The 14,367-nt window shown below is 43.0% G+C and overlaps 1 protein-coding gene across 2 annotated transcripts in view; it reads left to right on the top strand.

The window, feature by feature from the left end:
* The window catches only part of LOC310688985 (uncharacterized protein), a 102,450-nt gene that overhangs the window by 20,843 nt on the left and 67,240 nt on the right, over window positions 1–14,367 (top strand). For both annotated transcript variants that reach the window (XM_083466166.1, XM_083466165.1), the window contains one exon: window positions 2,741–2,853. In XM_083466166.1, the coding sequence (XP_083322292.1) occupies window positions 2,741–2,853 (113 nt within the window). The remainder of the gene's footprint in view (window positions 1–2,740; window positions 2,854–14,367) is intronic.

Here is a 14,367-nt window from a genome sequence, read left to right as displayed (position 1 = left end):
AGGACGCCCCCTCCCACGCCAGAAGGGTGTGTGATGTGTCCCATCCTCCTCTATCCCACCAGGGATGGAGTTGGATGTGTAAGTCCTCCACTGAATTGAGAGACAAGTGTCGACAAGTCTCTCTTTAAGATGGGGAGGGTGAGGGAGGTTTCTATCGATTTCAGAGTGGGTGAGATACTGGGGGATCACCCCATAAATAGCAGGGAGGGGGGACTCACAGATCGGCCCCGATTTAAGGGGAGACTCCTGTCATCAGGCGATGCCTCCATTCCCCACCCCCATCACTTTCAACCTCCTTTTAGGTAACTTCCAGTCCCCCGATTCCCGAGGTCTCCCCTTTTCCAACTCCAAATGGCCCCGATCGGGGTAAAAAAGGCCAGATCCGGGGGGAAACCCGGCCGAGGCGTTGCTTTCGGACGAGGTGATTGGTAGCGAGCGAAGCCGCCTCAGCCCAGCTGTCTAGCACTATTGAAACTGCCTCGCCTTTTCCTTAGCCATGCACATAGCGCCGAGGAGAGTTAGAGGCAGCCTGCATTGCTTTGCCTTTCCCCTTTTGCTGTAATTAGCAAGTCGGATTTCGTGGGCAGGAGAAAGAAGGGGCGTTAGGTGAGGAGGAAAGGTCCCCCCCCTCCCTCCTACGAAGACAAATGCACCTCGGCCCGGACAGACCAGACGAGGGGCGAACAGCAAGTTGCCCGTGCAATGAATGCCCGGTTGTCGCAATCTCAGGGCCTATTGGGTGCAAAAGCCTCTTTGGAAGGAGGAGGAGGAGGACGGGTGGGAAACCCAAGAAGGATCCTTCTCCAACTCTTGACAACTCTCAAGGATCCCCACCCCCCACCCCTCCTAGCCATCACACAGAGAAAGTGCTCAACTCCGGAAGGAGCGTCTCTTGCTTGGGAGAGAAGGCTGCAGTGGAGACACTGAGGGCGAGGGACACAGCCGAGGCCGAGGGCTGCTGTTTCTCCAGAGATAAAAGGGGGTTTGACAGGCTGGTGGTGTTGCAGAGAAGAGTAAAAGTCTGCCCAGTTGCTGAGCTGGGATGCAGGGCAAAAGCAAAGGAGCGCCTCGGATTTCTTCCCCACCTTTTCTCCCCTTCCCCACCTCCTTTGCCAGGGTTGGTGGCTTGCAATGGAGCTGGATTGAGGGAGGCAGCACTAGGTGGGTCACTCCACCTCGAAAGCAACGTGCATTTGCCCAAGATCCCCGCTTTTCGCCTTCTTGCACAACCACCACCACCCGAATCCCCCCTCTCTGCCCATCCTCCCAGTCTCCAGCAAGCCCTCTGAGTCTGGGGAGCATCTCTGAAGGGAAAGGCGCACACAGGGCAGAGAGGGGCGCTTGAAAGGGAGGGAAGTGCACGGATGGAGCAGCCACGACCAAAGCCTCTCCTTTGCTGTGCGTGTGTCTTGCCCATCCCTGTCGCAGGAGAATCCCAACCTAAGCAATCTGGGAGGGGAGGGGTGTCTGAGGAGGAACGCTTGGAAAAACCAAGCCACCGTGGGTTAGCTCCCTTCCTTTCGGCTCTTTGCATTGGCAGCCAACTGTTGCTACCAGTCTGGGGGAAACTGCTGTAGTTGCGGGAATCTGAGCTCCTTCTCCCACTTCCAAGCCGTGCTCTTCAATGCGGGTTAAAAGGGCAAAAGCAAACCATAGCGCCTGTCTCCCCCTTGCCTCACCACCACTACTGCGTATGACTGGTATTTTTATATATATTTTTAGGCGGGAGGGGACATTTTGAGGGGGTGGCTTTCGACTAGAGGGAAGCTCTGTCAGCTCTGCTCTGCAAAACCGCGACAGGCTCCCTTGCTCGACGTGGTAGGCAACAACAGCCCTTGCGCCTTCCAAATCTCAATGATTTGGGCGTGATCCACTCAGTCTGAAAGATTGTCTGCTCATTGGGGGGGAGGTGGGGGGATCAATGACGTTCTTCTCAGTGAAGTCAATGAGATCTTTCCTAAGGATCTAGAGACCACGTCTAAAACACGAGCAAGGCCTCATCCTCCGTTTCCTTCTCTCCCAATGAAAAATCCTCACGTCCTTGCAGGCAAAGTCTGCGGGGAAGCTGGGGGTACTTGCTTTCCCCCCCTCCCCCTGCCCAGGAAAGGGGGAGGTGAATGGCTAACCTTTATCTGTTCTGCACGCCTCGCTTTTATGCTACCTTTTCTTATTTGTGACCAGAGATTGTTCTCGAAAGATGCAGAAAAGTTCTATCTGTCCTCTCCAAGAAACTCCCCCACGCCACCATCCCCGAAATACTTTAAATGCCCCCACCTTTAAATTTCGAGGGCACGCTAGGAATGGCCCAAAGCCGAGACTACAGCTGTCTGAAAAGACGAGACGAGCTGAGTCAGGTGGAAGAGCCAAACCAACGCCCGTCGGAAAAGGCAAGGGATATTGTGAGAAAATGATCTTTGGGAGAAAGGTTTTTTTAAAAAATCAAATGTATAGCCAGCCACTTACTTTCCCTTTCTTTCTAAAGGAGCCTTTAGCCCACTTAGCCTCCCATTTCTGCGTGCCCTCCACCCTTATCCATGCGACGTGTCTCCCAAGAAGTTTCAAGGACGTCCGATGTAAGCAGAGGCGAGATGCTCTTTCGACTGGAGGTTGTTGCGTCCCTGCCTCCCTCCCTCGCCTCTTTCCCACAGAAGCAGCCTCCGTGTCATCCCCCCTTCCATGCAACAAGAATCCCGTTTGCCCTGGGAAGCGCTAACGTCGAGAACGCTGTGCTCCTTTGCAGGTGGTGGCCCCGTCTGTCCGGGCTGGCGGTCCGAGGGGAAGGCCTCACTCTGGAAGAGATCGGATTCCGAGGGAGAGGACGGAGAAGAGGACTCGCCTAGTTGGGAGCTGCAGGTGAGAAACACGTAAACGCACACGGAAAAGAAACCCCACAACCGCGTGAGCGGCAGGGTTAGCGCGAAAGGTCACAGCGGTCTGGAGAGACTAAACAAAAGAGTGCAAAGAGACTAAACAACGCGCGCCCTTGAGATCCGTCCCGCCGACCCTGGAAACCGATGCAGTTTCCCTTCCCTCTCTTGACCAGAGCAGAAAACAGCCACGTCGTTTGTAGGGCCTGTAGTGCAGCGCTTTCCCAAGGCTGGGGCTGCAGACGTCTTTTTGAGAAGGAAGGGAAGGAAACTCCAGGCTGAGGTAACTTGCTGGTCGATATCACTTCTTAGCGCGGGGCAGCATGTGGCCATATAATTTCATAGGCGCCCTTTCAAGAAAAGGAGGAAGAAAGGTGAAGTAAAAGAGAGGCAGGCCGAGTCACGTTCTCCCCTCACCCTGCAGAAATCAAAGGGGTCTGTAAAGCTCGACTGAGATGTGATAATCTTTAGCACTGCTTCCTGTTTCATTGAAGTGTAGCCGAATTAAAAAAGAATAACCCTCAGCAGAGACCGGGGTGTTCTCCCCACTTTTCCACCTTTGGCCCAAAGGAATTTCCTGCCTCTAGGTGCTTTCTAAAGGCCTTTGGCTAATGTATGGGAGTGGGGTAGGTCAAAGGGGTTTCTCAAAGGGATTGACAACATTTTAAAAATCAGGCAGGTAAGGGAGTTTATGCAGTATTTCCCCCCCTGGTTGAAATGGAAATGAAACTAGCCATTCAATTAGCTGCTAAGGCCTCTCCCTTTGAAACAGAAGATATCCAAACCAAATTATACTGTTTTACCCTTTCTCAGCTTCGTGTGCAACTAAAGCGTCAATTTCAGTACCAACAACTTGTTACATATCTGAAATAAACCCAGATTTCCCTTCGTTGTATGTAAGAAGTGCAGTTGAAGACCGTGACCTACAACTCAGATAAGACAATGAAAGACAATTCAGCCCAACTATAGTCCTAGGACTGCAGTTTAACTGGGCTGGTATGAACGGTTCAGCTTCCCACCTCGCAATTACGTACTTATAATGCTGCTTCATGTTCTTATACTGCAGGAAGACCGTTCACATCTGGTGGAGGAGGGTTTTTTGAATGCGTTGACAAGGATGAGCAGACACATGCTCACTGGATAGGCTTAGGTTAAGGCAAGCATAAAGGGAGAAATCTCAGATATAAATTGAGTCAGCAACTGGCACCCCCACAATGGCCATAGAGCAAGCTATGATTTCATAAAATTCCAGCCAATACTAAAAATGCTGCTCGTCCTTACCAGCCTAACGAATTTTAATTTGTCATCACTTAGAAAGTGGTTTGGTCCATAACGTGCAGTTCCTTTCTTTCCCGTTTACCTTTTGCATTAACCCAGAGCTCGTGTGTACGGGCTGCAGACCTCTCTGGCCCACAGTTATATTGATACTTCTCAATTAAACAAATGTGATGTACCCGTGGACAAGACAGCAGCCATGAAGGTTACTGCACTAAGCGGTGCCTCCTTTATCTGCTGACCTTTATGTAGCTTCAAGTCTACCATTAAGCCGTGGTTAGAGGTGATTCACTTAAGGCAAGAAGAAAGGTCAACAGGGTTGACTTTGCCCTAGTGTTACCAAGAAGCGAATGAAGACCACAAAAACAATCTACCGTTTGTCTTAAATTCCTGAGAAGGTTGGGTTGTTGTTTATGTATGGATTCATAGGAAGGATATATCCAGGGAGGAGATTCAGGCCTGTTTTCGCAGTCTCTGGTGACTGAGAAATTTAAGCATTCGATTCCATCCTGTCCATCAATCTAAAATAAACAGAATGAGAAACAACAAGCTCATTATGGATTTATAAATGTCCATAGTTGAAAAGCTGCCCCCCAAAAAAATGTATTCTAGCCAGCTACGTTTTATGTCTTAAAGTAAGCGTTTTCAAGATCTCTTTCTATTAGAAGACCGTTTCTGGAAGACAATTTTGGCCTGTAATTGCATAGGAAGCCATTATCCTATAATGCACACTTTTTTGTAAGCGCGAGAATGCTCTTCAGAAAGGTGCTATTACGGTTTGGTGGCATCACAGACAGGGTGCTGTTTTTTCCATTGTCTTGGGCCAGGCCTTTCTTTATGTCACACATTGCCTTACAGGTCTTACATCATCCCTCATTGTGCTTTAAATAAATATTTAGGCACAGAAATGCTGGAAGGGTTCAATATCATACCATATCAGTCCTGTGCATGTCTGTTTGGAAATTTTTCCTACTGATCTGAACAATCTCAAGTACATGTGTGCAGGGCTGCAACCTTAGTATGAGACAGAAAGACAACATCTCTCAGCCAGGAGGGGTCCTAAGGATAGGAATGTAGTGTAGAATGCAGTAAGTAAATATATTTAGTTCATCCTTCTGCCCAAGTTGGGCATAAACAGTTTTAAAGTGTTAATATACTGGGGTTTGACAAGAGAGGTAATGTCTAAATGGTGAATATCATTAAAGCTGCAAACATGAACACACTCTCTGAGTAGTCCAACCCCCAGCAATACATGAATCTTTTGCCCAACATGGGGCTCGAACCGACAACCCTGAGGTTAAGTCTCATGCTGTTCCAAATGAGCTACCCAAGCTGGCAGTATATAAGTTATTTTTCTGTGTTTGTACTCATTGAGTCTGCATATAGGCATACCTGCAAATAGGAATGGATGTGAGTCTTTCTGCTGCTGTGGAGTGAGCTCCACTACTCCAACATATCCTTCAAATGACATACACAAGGCCTCAAAATCAAATGACGATTGCCTTTTCCCCCTTTGCCCTTTCCCCCTTTCGGTGCTTTACTCTCTTTGGTGTACCAACCCACCTTCCTTCATTTGTCCCCACCCCCTTGTGGTTTTTATCTGACAGACTGTCCATCATTTTATTTCCTTAGTTTTTGAAAACCATAACATGCTTTTGGGTTTTTCTAATGCTTGAAAAAACTGTTCAAAAAAGCAAGTTGGCTGGGGAGACTTTGAAGCTTTGTGGCTGGTCATCAGAGTTCTGTACATTTGAAGAACAAGATTCTCTTGATTTTGAGCTGGGTGGGTTGTGTGTCTCCCAAATGTAATTAAGTGTCCTTCTACAGCAGATGCTCTGTTTCAAATATGCATATCAGGGACAGATACAATGCTGTCATCATTGCCCATGAATCTTTGCATCCCAGTTGGTCACAGCCCTCCTCAACCACCCATATCTTGTTCAGTTCCTTTTTCATTAGTCCAAATATTTCCTACAGGTCAGACCTAAATCATACTCTTGTTATAGGTAAGAGTTCACTAGCAATCACCTTAAAACAATCTTCATCTAGAGATTAAAGTTTCCCCACATTGCACTGTTGTGCCCTATGTCTCACATGGAAACACATTGATTATAGGCATTCATAAATTACTATTTATTATTCTTTAAATTATGGGAATTGGTTGGGAGGTCATTTTGCTCTTTGGTCATTTTCAGCATCTTTGCATCCCTACTGAATAGTTAGTTAACATACCAACTATGCATTTCTGCCTTCCCGCCCCACTCCACCAATTTCAGAAAAACCTAAAGAGTAGTAAATTGGGGGGCTGTTAAATTGCAAGTTGGCTATCTCACTTACATTCCCTTCATCCAGTGCCGGATTTACGTATAAGCTAAACAAGCTATAGCTTAGGGCTCTACTCTCCTGGGGGGTCCCCCAAAAAAATTAAAGGAAAAAAAACTGGATCTACATTTCCAAAATATAAGATAAAAAACAAATAAAATAAAACTTACATACAGCATCAGTGGCAAATGGCTTTAGATACCTATAGCATATAGAGAGAGCATATATTCAGCACAAAAAACAGCGACAATTTGTCGTTGACAAAGGACAGCTGGACATATAAAGGGCCCCATTACCTTCAGTAGCTTAGGGCCTCATCAAACTTAAATCCGGCCCTGCCCTCATCATATAAAAGCTAATTATTTTTGGTGTTTGGTGTTTGTATATGTGCACATTACAAATATATTTGTTGTCTATACAAAAGTGTAATTCGACAGGTTTGCAACTGCCTGTCACACAGGAACCCTCCCTGTATCAAGAGCAAGAACTGTTGCTCTCTATGTAACTGCATAGGTTAGGAAGGAAGTTCTAGACCCCCTCCATTTTGTTATAGCAGAATCGCGACCTGGGAGGAGTCAGAGAGGAGCTCAGGCTCCTTGCAGTAACTAATACTGCCTCCTTAGGGAAGCCCAATCGCCACTTTGTGAATGGTGGGTCTCTGTTTCCGAGCCGGTGATTCCCATCATATAGAACGTCATGCTATTCTGCTGACTCACTTGGGGAAGAGGGACGAACAAAGCTTTCTGCAAAATGAGATGAAACAACAACGACAACAAAAATCCTATTTAGCTATCGCTAGCGGCATCCAATGGTTGCCAGCATTGAAAGAGGGTCTTCTGTTTCTGTTATTACTGCAAATCATCATGTTTTAAATACCACATCTATTCTAGGGCCAGTACTGAGGAGGCCACTTATTGGTTTCAACTAATGGTCACAGATATGAGACATCTTTAAATGCAAATTTTTGTTGCAGGTAGCTTAATACCTGGCTACAGAGGGTTGGAAAATGGGCTGAGCAGATCCTAGACAAGAGACTGCAGGTCCACAAAGGAAACTTACATTGGCTTTTTATTTTACATTTTTATATGGAGACCATAGCCCTGCCTGAGAAAGGAGAGACCTAGGGCCTCTTGTGCAAATATAACCTAGAGTAGAAGTGAGGAAATTATACAACATATTAATTAAAGGAAACAATAGGCTTGTTCCAATCCGGATAGACAGACAGACATATACACATCTTGTTGATTAAATAAATATTGTTGAGATCATTTCAGTAACTTGTTTCAACTTCAGCCTCTCAAAGTTGGCTAATGCAAGGCACTCCAAAGATTGTATTTGTAATTACTTTGAGTGAACAGTCATAAAATAGAAGTTTCAGTTATATATTTTAGGGTCACTGCCCTTGCATTCTGGAAGCCTTGTTTATATATTTAATTTCATATTAATATTCTTGAAGAAGATTAGCCTGGCACAACTTTGCTCTTTTCGCATGGATTTAGGATGGACGTAGGCTGGGATCATATTATTGCTCTAAAATGGCCATCAGATTTCTGTGCCGTCAGAAAAACTTTAAGGGTCACGTTGATCTGTATCCACATTTCCACACACAGCGATAACTATGCAACATCATTCGAAACTGTTGCACCACCCATTTCCCAGATATCTGGTGAATGAGATTTCCTTTTGTTTTTTGACTTAAATTTACGTTCCAGCTTTTCACTTCATCCAGAGCTTCACAGTGTTTCGGTAGTTTTGAAGAACTCATTGTTCTCTTCATCATTTCTGTTTCAACCAATGTGGAAAGAGAAACCTTCTCCCATGAAGAGGCATAATCCCTTTCCACACGCAAGTCATACTTTGCTGCTGGTCTCTTTGTGTACTTGAGACTGGCACGGCAATGGATGTAGAAGGCCTTTCTCAAGACACAGAAGGGAAAAACAATTGGTGAGCATGCTCTCTCTTTTCTTGAGGTTAAAAAAGCACACCACAAGTTTCTTATCTGAGCAGCAGGACCAAGTAACTTTAATAGTTACAGGATTGTGGTGAGAGGGGGGAAATTGCCTAGATTCTGCAACACGAAAAAAACATGTGACCATATATGTGGTGGTGATGACAGATTTTACACTGCTTAGAGCTTTCTTTTTTTCAGGAGTTTAATTACACAAAAGTGTGGGAGTGCGCTTTGTCTGTATTTGTGTTGTTCCTTTGCACAACAAGGATTCCCCCCCCCCCGCAAGCCGAAATTAGTTGCATCTCTTTAAGCACCATCATCCTGCTCCCATATCCTGCTTAAAGGCAAATCCAGGTATGAGGAGTTCTACTTAATCTGCTCAAAAAGTGTATAGCCAGTTTTATTCCTTTGGAGTAGGCTGCAGCTCACCAATCTGATACTCTAACCACTACTCCATGCCTGCTCTCAGTACACAGTCCTGGGGCCGCTGGAGAAAAGAATGTTACATTTTAAACAACCCTCTTGCTATGGGAACTTTCTGATAGAGAGTCATTTGGAGCATGAGTCTGGTTATGGCATAGCATAGAAAGCTAAACAACAAGAGCATAGAAGTTTGTTTTTATCCTATAGAAAGGAAGTGTCCTTTGAAGCACTAGGTGTATGATCCTTCATTCAATAGTACTGAGAGCCCCTATTGAAGTGATTGCGTCATCTGGGGAAGCAATGGAAAATGAGACCAATTAAGCAACCAACCTGTTATTTCCCCACAACACCCAGAATATGTCAGCATTGTTAATTTCGGAGAAATATCTTGGGCACCGAACAAAAAGTGCAAATACCAACATGCTTTATTGGCATGCTAAAATTATCACCTGTGGTGTCAGTCCTGTTGCCTTCTGACTGTGCCTTTAAATCCTTACAACATTGCTGCTGTCCCCCCTTCCTTTAAACAATGTACTGACGTCAGCTAACGTCTATCTATGCAACAGTATAGACAAATAAGATGAAAGTTCCGTGACCAAACTTGTGATAGAGTAACAAATTATTCCAGGCTATTGTAGCTTGAGACCTGGTGCTGATGTTGGACCAGGAAAATGCCCGTCATTGTGCTTAATGTGTATATGGAAGAAATACTTGTATATTGCAAGGACTTCTGGGGGTGCAGCATGTCTTAGTGTGGTCTGTGCGCACAAGATGAACTCCTTGTGAGGGCCAGGGCAGCCCAGTGTCAGGATGGAAGGAAGCTTTTGCCTACAACACAAGTATCAAGAGCAGTGCTTTACTGTTCCACACTACATTTGGGGACACGGTTTTAATGGAGCTAAAGCTTCTCCCTACCCCCATATTGTCTCATATTGGAGTAGGAAATTGGGAGGATTTGCGCTGGAACACAAAATATTTAGGGAAAGACTCCTGCTTCCCTGTGAGGGCCATTGTTTTGATAACACAGTCATCATGGCCAAGAAGAACTGAGTTCATAAACCATAGAGTTGGAAGGGATCCTTATGGCCATCTAGTCCAGCTCCTGCAATGCAGGAATCTCAACTGGATCACACATGACAGGTGGCTACCCAACATCTGCTTAAAAACCTCCAAGGAAGGAGAGCCCACCACCTTTTGTGGCAGTCGGCTCCACTGCCAAACAACTGTATAGCTTCATCCTCTGTTGTGTTTGAGTAGAATGTGATTGAACTTTGGGAACTGCCTTTCAAACAGATACAGATATGTAGATAACATGATGTGTGATAACAATACAAGAGCTCAACTTTCAGAGGTGGCCCTATCGCAAGGGGAAATGAGGCAGCCACCTCCAAGACACTAAGGCAGCAGAATGGGTGGTAGATTGCTCGAGCACACGGGACACAATCTGTCAGGGAAGTTCTCTCATGCAAGTGCCTCTGAAGGGAGTAGGAGCTGGGCAAATTCTGCATGGTTGCTGTTCATCTCATTGATGCCTGCACAAGGCAACTTCCCTCTTCACTGTGCCCTGTATTAAACAGTGGCTTCTTGGATCAGCCTTAGGTGTTGTAGTGTGGGAGCCTGCCCTTAAAAATATAGCTTGGGTCAAAACAGGGAGCAAATACCGTACATTATTATTATTATTATTATTATTATTATTATTATTATTATTATTATTTATTACATGCTCTTCCCCCCTTAGGTCCTGAGGCAGGTAACAACATTACAGCACAACATTAAAAAGAGATAAAAGCAACTTACAATTAGAAATGCAAAATTGGGCCTAAAACTATTATGGTTAAACACATGTTCCTTGCCTGAATTGCTGCCCAACATTGCTACCCATCATGATGAAGTAACATACACAGATATACATATGCACATATGTTTATAATATAATATACAGATAAATTATTTATAGACAAAACTGTAGCACTCAGAATAAAGCTGCTCATTTGTACCTGCAGGTATATTTATTTGAATTCAGTTTGTTTATTGCAAAAATGTTTCCAAGTCCCTCTCCTTACTAGCTTCAATATTTAGATATGAAGGACCAAACTTTTATACTGGACGTCATGTCATCCTAGTTTTCAGCTCAGGCAAATCTGCAGAAACTAAGACCAGCACATAGCACAATCAACCTATATGCAAAACATATACAACTTGGTATGCTTCTTTTTGTTTTATTTTCATTCTCCTGAAAAAGGGCAAGCAAGCTATATGTACTGTTCAACAAAAGAAATTCTTTGGGCTCTTTTAAAATGCTGACATTAAAACCATTTTCTTTTCTCATTAACAATTTGCCCAATTTGATAGCATGCATTCACTTTCCGTTGGAAAAAAGAGAAAGAGAAAGAGAAGTGAACAAAAGTAAAATCAAGAAGCAAAAACAAAAACAAAAAACCACAAAAACATTCACTGGGAGAGAGAGAGAATAAGAATCGAAATGTTGGCTGAATACATAAGATTTGCTTACCTATTGTAAATGCACATAATGGACAAAATTCACCAGAAATGTCCCTCTGTTTTCCTTTCTTACTTTTTAATTATCTCTCTCTCTCCATACACAATTCACACATTAGTTTTCTGCTATTCTCAAGGGCGAGATTATATAACTATTTCACTATCAACCCAATTACAACGCATCTACCATTCATAAATATATGTTATAATAATCTAATCTGGATAATAAGGGAGAGCTGCTAATGGGTCACAGCTATACAGTAAGTGACTAGACTGAAACTTTATGAAACAGGAGGCTAAACTTGATCGAGCAACCACTTCTGTGGTTCAAGCCTCAATGAAAGAGACAAGAACTGTACGAGGAGCCTTTGCATTATAAACAGGGGATACCATATGACATCACTGCAGTGGCAGGGATTTTAGAATGATTGTTTCCTTAATCCAGGAAAGGTTTCCATATGTAAAAGTAGGCTCCTGGCTAAAGGTTTCATAGATATTTGTTAGATGTGTGCTGTACGTGCAAACAGGTGCTTGTTTGATTGTTGGTTTGTTTTTTAAAAAAAACAATTCAGCATCCGGGCCTGTGCACATGATGAGCTTAATAATAATAATAATAATAATAATAATAATAATAATAATTTTATTATTTATACCCCGCCCATCTGGCTGGGTCTCCCCAGCCACTCTGGGCGGCTCCCAATAGAGAACTAAAAACAGAACAAAACTTCAAACATTAAAAACTTCCCATAACAGCTAAGTAGATTCATGCTCTCACATCCCTCAGTAGATGGTTGTTCAGTTCCAATAGTGACAGCATGTGTTGGAGGAGTGAAGAGGCATTTTTCCCAAGCCATGCTGCTCTCCTACTGTAGAAAATAGGGACGGGACTGATGGCACCAACCATAGCCTGTTAGGGCACAAGGAGTTGAAGCATCTTCATGTTCTAGCCATGAGCCAATATCCAAGAGAGAGAGAGTTAAACATAGCTCACTCTCTCCTAGCTTGTGGTCATAGTCTCTCTCTCCCCTGCCCCTTTATTTTATTTATATTTTATACGTTTATTTACATTTTATACATTCTTTTTTATTTTGACGAAGTAATAATCTCAAATAAATAAGAATAAAAATGTGCACCCCAACACTGAGACTATTCCATTGTAACTATCCAGCCTCTCAAAATTTCAACACCTCTTGCGATGGTTTGACCCCTTTCCATTTTAACAGTACAAATTCTACAAACACCCTCCATATCTCCTCAAAATCATTCCTCCTGAATATTCCCCGTCTTACCTTAATGGCACATGTTAATTTATCATGAATAGCTATACTCCACATCTCTTTATACCATTCTTCCATTTCGTATTATGGTCATGGTCATATTTTTGCCATATTTTATCTATGTATATCATAATGGTCATAACTGTGTTAAAATCAGGCCTATTTAAAGTATATCTAATAATAATAATAATAATAATAATAATAATAATAATAATAATGGTGCATCAATTTTGCTTAACGCCATGCAAAAAAACCCAGAGTGACAGGTATCTTTCAGAATAGTTTACACACAACACAACACAACAAAGAAATAAAAGTGGGCACAAAATGAAGCAAATTCAGGTACATATATGCCTACATGAACGTGGTTATGAAAAACATAATTCTCTCTGGCAGGTTTTAAAATGGGGGTGCTGGAGGAATATATGTACGTTATTGTTTCAGCTCCCTGGAGTACGCAGAAAAATTATGGTGATCTCCTAAATAGGCAACTTTGAATTTTGAACATATTCAGTATTATTTTGTGGGAAGGCTGTAATATATACATTTAGTGAGGCAGCTAGCCAATGGAACTATTTCATTTCATGAGACATATGTATTTTTTAAAGTTAGTGAATGATATATATATTAAAACATATTTGCATAATACTAAAATCTCATTGCAGATGCAATTGGGGGATACTAAAGCTAGGGCCTACTTTTTGTTAATATAAGATAATTCACAATATTTTACATACACACACACACACACACACACACACACACACAATATTAAAGCATATATTATTAGAAGGCATGTCTATCTTTAATCTTTTGTTTTACTTGAGTGGGGAATTTGGAATATAAGCTATTGACTTTTATCTCTATACATTTATTTCTAAAATTTCTTTGCTGCCCCTTCAATATAAATAGCCCCAGGACAGCTAAAATAGGACACTAGAACCAAAAGGCTTAAAATGAGCAGGTTCCAATCTCATCATCATTTACACACACACATACACACACACACACACACACACACACACACACACACAATTGTATTGGATTTCAGTTGTGCACTGTCCGCTTCAGTTGCTTTTGCTTTATTGCTGGAATGATACTGAGGAATCAGTATAAAAGGAGAGAAGTCTGCTAATTTGGAGCAGTCTTCCATTTTAGCCGCACAGATTAATCAAAGGTGAAAATCTTGATAAGAGATTAACACTACAGTTGATTAATGTTGATTAATGCTGCAATCCTCTGCATTTCCATTCGGAAGTTAGTCCAATTGTATTCCATGGGATACTCTCTCAGGAAAGCATGCGAAGGACTGGAGCCTGGCAGTGCAACCCTGTACACATTTAGTTGTGAACAGGTCCCTCTGCATTCAGTGGGACTTACTCCCAGGTAAGTGTGTGTAAGATTGAAGCCTAAATAATTTAAAGCTTGCTGATGAATATCTTAGTTACCGATATGCCAATAGCACATACAAATCAGCAGCCATATACGCTTGCAGAACCATGACATCTGAGCTGAGCTTAACCATGTTTATCCAGAGCTATTAACTTCCATTCTTTGGGGGGGTTTGGGGGGGATTACTTCCTAATAAATGCCCCTAAGATGACAGCCTATGGCAGTGGGCCAGAGAGCCATACAGTAGGCATATATTATTATTATTATTATTATTACTATTACTATTATTATTACTATTACTATTAGAATTAGAATTTATATACCTCCCTATACCCAGAGGTCTCAGGGCGGTTTGCAGAAT

Source organism: Podarcis liolepis (assembly GCF_965112155.1).
Source record: "Podarcis liolepis genome assembly, chromosome: 1".
NCBI classification, from domain to species: Eukaryota; Metazoa; Chordata; class Lepidosauria; order Squamata; family Lacertidae; genus Podarcis; species Podarcis liolepis.
The sequence above is the reverse complement of the archived record's forward strand: the minus strand, read 5'-3'. Positions and strand labels throughout refer to the sequence as shown.